The sequence below is a fragment of the Halyomorpha halys genome, unplaced genomic scaffold (genome assembly GCF_000696795.3).
Source record: "Halyomorpha halys isolate HHAL.00 unplaced genomic scaffold, Hhal_1.1 Scaffold306.1, whole genome shotgun sequence".
Classification (NCBI taxonomy): domain Eukaryota; kingdom Metazoa; phylum Arthropoda; class Insecta; order Hemiptera; family Pentatomidae; genus Halyomorpha; species Halyomorpha halys.
In genome coordinates, this window is record NW_027106917.1 from 285,897 (window position 1) to 293,076 (window position 7,180).

Here is a 7,180-nt window from a genome sequence, read left to right on the forward strand (position 1 = left end):
CACGCTTTAACATGTTAAACCAAAGATCATGAATACCCCTAATATATGTGACATGTTAATCGGCAAATAAAAATACTATTTCAATTCAATGTTTGTGCGCTTTGTAGAATAATATTTTTTTTGTTTTTTTTTCTTTTACCCCCTTTCATGTCATTTCTGACAAAAGGGGCAGGGTGGGTTATCTACAGGTTACCACCCCATTCTAACTATGGCGGAGTGTCAAGTTTTTATTTCGTGAGCCTGCTACCTACTACCTCCCTGGCCGACTTGGAACCGGCGCTGCTGCTGTTTCGTAGGTTGTAAAGACCTATGCCTTAACTCACTCAGCTACCAACGGCCTTTAGTATAACAACATGTTCTTTATATTAAAAATAAAATACTTTTTATTTATTTTATCATGATCTTACCTCTAAACATCATAGTTGAAACCCACAAGCTTCCAACCATCACAACGTGATGATATACATGGAGAAATGTGACTTGAGATTGTTTTTTCCTTAGTACAAAGAACACCTATATCACAATTTAAAAAAAAAAATTGAACTTTTAAAATATATCCGAGTCAATAATATATGCATAATAATATATACTTACTGTATCCATAAGGTCAATTATTTTGTTTATATAATAGTAATATAAGCACTCCAAGACCTGGAAACAAAAAGCAATTTAATATTTAACAAGATATTGGGTCGTTTCATATGAAATGTCAGTGTAAGTCAGTCTCCAAGAGGAGAAAATAGGCAGTTAATCCACCCCATTTTTTATTACTTTAATGAAAACTATGAATAATTAATATTCAAAATTGATGAGTTTGCCAAGTGTAGGTAGGGGCAATAAAAAATAGCGGGTGTTTCAAAATGTTAAAAATAATTAATTTTTTACTTTGAGCTCTATACAACTACCAACAACACTAGAAAATCTAAGAGAGCATAATTTAAAGTAGATTAAATTTGCTGAAATGTAAGCCCTAATATTGGCTATTTACGTTCAATAGTTCTCGAGATATAGCTTTTTAAAAACCAACATTTCATAAAAATGTTGTATGGAACGTACTGGAATATTTTTGTTAGTGAATTTATTTTGAGAAATCTATATCTCAGGAACTATGTGACGTAAAGATATCTATTAAAGCTAGTTTATGACTTTTATTTTCGTAGGAGTTGTAGTTTTCATGAAATTTGCTAAAATAAATTGATTTATAATTGTTCGTACAAATTTTCATTTGCAAAATTTATATTTATATGTGAATATCATAAAAACTACTATCCCTACACAGATAAGTGTCATAAACTACTTTATATTAAGTTAAATTTCCTTTATTTTTTAGAGTTGGCAGACATATGTGTGTATTATGGGTCTAGAGATATATTTTTTTTCAAAAATCCAACATTTTATAACAACAACTAGAAATTAACATTTTATGTGTTTATTTAGTCAAATATCATAAAAACTGCTACAAAGAGAAACGTCATTAACTATTTTATAGTAAATTTAACAAGCTTTAATTTGAGCGCTGACAGACATCTGTACGTACAATGATTTTTTGAAATAAAGTTTTTCATAAATCAAACCTATTGTCTGAACAACTATAAATCAATTTATTTTAGCAAATATCATGAAAACTACTATTCCTACAAAGGTAAAGGTTACAAACTACTTTATAGGATATTAAAATAGCTTTAATTTGATTGTTAATAGACATATGTACGTCACATTGTTCCTCAGATATAGAGTTCTCAAAATACATTAACAAACTACCAATCTTTCGGTAGATTTTTAAGAATGTTGCTTTTTAAATAGCTTTATTTCGGACGTAAATAGCTCTGTTAGGGCTTACATTTTAGAAAATTTACTCTTCTTTAAATAATGTCCTTTTAGATTTTCTAGTATTGTTTTTAATTTTACAGATATAGAGCTCCGAATGAAAAATTATTTTTTTTTAACGTTTTGAAACAGTCGCCATTTTTTATTCCCCCTTCCTATTCTTGGCAGACTCATCAGTTTTGACTAGTAATTATACATAGTTTTCACTAAAGTAATCAAAAATTTGGGTGAGATAACTGCCTTTTTTTTCTTCCCGGCTCTTGTACTATTAGCTTTGGTTTTCTATATTTACATTTTATAGTGACTTTTTATTCGCCGCCTTAGCCTTATTCCTTCTTCTTTACAGGGAATATATTATGGAAGGACTGGTTCAGGCTATTTAGAAATCTGGTTTAGGATAGTTATAGAATATATGGAACATTAAGGTCTTTATGGATGATTTTATTTGTTACAAAGTAATGATTTGATAATCCAGTGGAATTTTAAGGTTTAGTGAAGCCAAAAAGCTCAACTTCTTAAGTTCAAATATCATTTCCATGTTTTTATGATGAGCCATTGTAAAACATATTTTAATATTTATATTGTTAAATATTTGTGATTGTAATTAAAATTACTTGTAATTTTATGAAAAAAATAACAATTACATAAGAAGTTAAATCCAAATTATTTGGCCCAGCTTGTAATTAATCAAGTGATTGTAATTAAAATTGCAATTATTTGTAAATGTATTTGAAATTTTGCAATTCCTAAATGCAGTAATTGTAATTACTTTTTACCAAACTCTGATTTGGAATCGACGTGCAGTTTCCGGGCTTTTCAATCTTACATGAGGATACTAGGTCAGTCGTTTGTCCATATTTATACCATGTATAATATATATTGTAATATTTAAAAATTATTTAAAGTAAATAAGAGGAATTTTAATTGTTTTTTACTTATTCTCATATCTAAAGTATAGTTTTAAATATGACAAAGTCAAATAAATAAATAAATATGAGAATTTTTACTATATTATATGTAATATTATAGACTCTTAATATCAGAGTTGGTTTCTAGGCAACCAGAACAGACAGCTAAATTAACATCTACTTTGACAAATATGCTTAACATTCTATGTTGTACAACACTAACCAATTTATGGTCTTCTATGATGACTGATGACTGATGGTTTTTGATGACTTATATTGCACAGATTAACACTGTCTTTAAACAAAGCATTTGGTCATCTAATAGTTTTCAACACATCTCATCCCGGTGATCCAAAAGAAATGTCACTTTAACTTTTTGGATAATTCTAGGTGTCGTCTTTTTCTAGATGTGTCACTGAGGGAGACAAAGGATGTTCAGGACCTCCTGTATCCAGGATACGTCTTACCTTATTAATTATCCAATCCCGCCGTCCTTCGTACTCTCTGATATCCTTCAATTTAAATCCTCAGTGCATTCCCGCAATACCCACCTTCAGACTTATATGTAACTATAACCATAGCCTTTGGTAGATCTTTCCTCTACCGCTCCTCTTTCCTATGGAATTCTATTCCCTCCTTCATTCAAAGTACTAATACCCTTACAAACTTCAAATCCCGTATCTTCGACCACCTTTGTCCACCCAGTTCCAGAAGAATAGCAATTGAAAGTTTCAAACAAGGTTTATGTATTTTCTGTATTTTCTGCTTCAGTTTTTCGTTTTATACTTGTAAATATGTGTATTAGTAGAAATTTTACCTTTACATTTATTACTTTTAGTTTAGTTGTATTTGATTTTTATTATTTTTTTTTCTCCTTTTATTTATTATCAGAAGGTAGTCATCATATGTTTTATGATATTACATATAGATTTATTTTATTTGTTCTATTTTTATTTTATAGACTTTGTTAATCATTGTGGTTCATTTTTAGCTTTTCGAATTCACTGTTTTATTATATTTTATGACGTTTTATTATTTCATTTTTATTTTGTACTTTACTCTAAGGCTTTAAAGCCTAATTTTGACGCCTGTATATTATTCTAAAGGGATCAATCCCAGAATAAATAAAGAATATTATTATTATTAGTTAATAATAATAAAGTAATAATTTACCTTTCCCACGTATAAACAACCAGTGAAGTCTAATCGGGAGCTTGGTAAAAAATGTTCCATGTAAACATCGTTTGTAGCACAAAAGTTTTGAGTTTTTTCTTATGATTTTTAATCTTTAATACTTATTTTTCGACTTATATTTTCTCTCGAATCTACTGTAATTATAAACTTGATGGGAAGATAAATAAAGTTTAAAATGTTTGGTTCTGCTCAACATGGCAGCAAGTTTACCGACTTCAGAATGGTGCCGCCATATTGGCTTTATTTAACAATTTTTCCGCTATATTTGACTGAACAAAATTATTTAGCTTTCTTTTTGGTTTAACAAAACAATATTGAAACGATACATAAAACAAAAATATATTAAAAACCCTTTATACATAAAAATAACTATTTACTCAAAAAGAGAATATTACAATAGGGGTATTCATGATGTTGTGTTAAATGTTATAACTATAAGATTGTGAGCAGCCCTATTTGAAGTCATGTTAAACGTTAAATGCATAAGAACCCCTAGCGGATTTTCTCAGCAACTTGTTGTATGAGCCTTTATGTTTATAACCTTCCTTTCAGACCCTCATGTTATTGTTTACTTCAGTTTTGATTTAAGTAATTAATTACAACATGCCTAGAGTGAGTGAAAAGTGGAATTTGTGTGAAAGTTTAGCTTATGAAATGAAATGAAAAAATAACTTTATTCCCCAGAATAAATATGTCCTCTAAGAATAATTACATGGTTCATATAGTGAGATTTTTATCTGGCGAGCGTTTACAAATTTTCAGATAGTAGAATGAAATTACATTGTTTTTTTTACTGTTTTTTTTTTCTCAAATGTATCATTAAAATTATCCATTCTGGTTTAATAACAGGGATATGAATACCACAAACACACGAAAGAACTGAGCTGTCACAACAACAAAAATGGCGGCGATCTCAACTGGTCTATTGTGTGACGTCATTCTCCATTTAACAGACCAAGTAACAGACTCTCAGCCATGTTAAATGTTATTTCGTTTTACCACGGTAAAAGAAGGCAATTTTTTTTCGATTTAACATGAGTTTTTCCATTTATCACGCTTTAACATGTTAAACCAAAGATCATGAATACCCCTATGCTAAAAGAATGTAATATTTATCCATTTAACATGAGTTTCTCTATTTAACACGCTTTAACATGTAAAACTTAAGATCATGAATACCCATATTATAATATATCTAAAAAATGTTAGAAAAAAAATTAAATTTATGGAACCCTCCTATAATATATTTGGTAAATGTACTTCAAACTATATCGCTAATAAATAAATTAACCACATTTAAATTTACCATATTCTGCATCATTTTATTTTATTCTCATTATTATTTGAACTCCCTAATTGTAAATTTGCAGCATTATTATTCTCTTCAATTTCCTTTCAGTTAGTTATTTTCATTATTCTTATTATTTTTTAATTATTATATTATTATTTTTTAAACATTATTTTCATTTCAAAGAAAAACTCAAATAGTGATTAAACTATTTATATTGAGCCAACGTTTCGTCCCACATTGCAGGGTTTCATCAGGGCTAAAAAAGATAAAAACATTTAAATGATGTAAACATAAACGAAAAAAGTAAATGGAAAATTATAAAGATGTACAATGAAACGTAAAAATTAAATAAGAATAATAAAAGGTTATGTATAATTATAATTATTATTAAATTGTTTCGTTTTATTGGACATCTGTTTAATTTTTAATTTATGTTTATATAAATTATGTGTGTGTATCTTTTTTAGCCCTGATGAAGCCCTGAAACGTTTGGCAAAATTTCGGCTCAATATATAGTAAAATAAGTTCATAGAGTTTTTTATTGATGATTTCAATAAAAACTTTAGATTCTTGTAAGTATTTTTAATCAATTATATATGACCCATTTTGATTTATTATATGTTGTCATCTTTCAGGTAATTTTTTAATTCCGTCTTCCTAGAACTTCTCAGTTTTTTGTGCATCGAACTCCTCTATGTGCGTTTTGCAGTCCTCGTGTGAATTAAAGTGTTTCCCATTAAAAGAGTTTTGAAGAGCCCGAAATAAGTGAAAATCTGTTGGGGCAAGGTCTGGTGAATAGGGTGGGTGGGAGATCACATTCTAGCCAAACTCTAATAATTTCTGCCGGGTCTACAAAGACACGTGAGAACGGGTGTTATCGTGATGGAAAACTATGACTTTTCGATTATGAGACACAAATGATTTAAGACACGCATGAAATATGTTAAGGGCTTCTGCGATATTCCATTTCTTAGAGTGAGGATGGTCTGTGACCAATGCTTGAATTAGGTTATTAACAGTTGAAGGACGACCCGAGCGCTTTGCGTCTTTTTAATCGAGCAATCAACTTACGGACGGTGCTTTCTCCTGAAGCATAATCGCCATACACACTGCAAATTTTGCTAACCATCTGTGCAGCGGATTTTCCTTTTCGGGAATAAAAAATCAATAAATGACCAAAATGAATTTTTTCTCTTCCATTTTGAGCAAGCAAAATATCACTTAAAGATAAGGAATCTCGGTTGAAGCTGATGCATAAAAGCACCTTAACTAATCTTTTTTTAGAATATGTAAACATTAGTGACCAAGTAAATATGATTTTATTAACACAGATAGGATTAAATTGAAATATTTAAAACGCTACAAACTTATTTTACAACCCGATAAATAGTTGAATCACTATATGACAATACAATAACACAACAATAATATACAATCAGTTCATATTGTACTGATCTAGCTTATAAATTGTAATAGCCCCCATAACACCCTAATAGTCAAAATTATAATTAATACATTTCACTTATGTCTATCATTTTTATATTATCTTGGCACCGATCGATAGATTTTGTAATCATGTCGGACCGTATTGGATGTAATTTTTTTAAATGATAAAAAAAAATATGTCAAAATATTTAATTTTTTTCTCAGTTCTCAGAGTCATTAGACGAAAAAGTTGGTCATGTGAGGACAAAGTATCGTTTTTCATATTATAATTTATGATGAATGGAATATGGTCCGGGTGCGGTAAAAAAAAAACCCAAATAGTGTCAGAATCTCTATCCCCGTTCATTTGGTATCTTTTGTTTCTTAATCACTTACACACATTGTATCACATTATTTTATACTTTACTTTTCCTTTGTTTGTTTCATTTTTTGTTGTTCCTTTGTTTTATTTGTTTTTCTATCTGTTTTTTTTTATTTATTAATATTTCTTTTCCCCCTATTATGTATATTACCA

General features: G+C 29.0%; 1 protein-coding gene across 1 annotated transcript in view; it reads right to left on the reverse strand.

Annotated features, from left to right (window-relative positions):
* LOC106681060 (very long chain fatty acid elongase 7) overlaps positions 1-7,180 on the reverse strand; it is a 37,810-nt gene that overhangs the window by 7,958 nt on the left and 22,672 nt on the right. Inside the window, exons 5-6 of the mRNA XM_067045216.1 lie at positions 595-651; positions 408-513 (exon numbers count right to left, since the gene is read on the reverse strand). Of these exons, the coding sequence (XP_066901317.1) occupies positions 408-513; positions 595-651 (163 nt within the window). The remainder of the gene's footprint in view (positions 1-407; positions 514-594; positions 652-7,180) is intronic.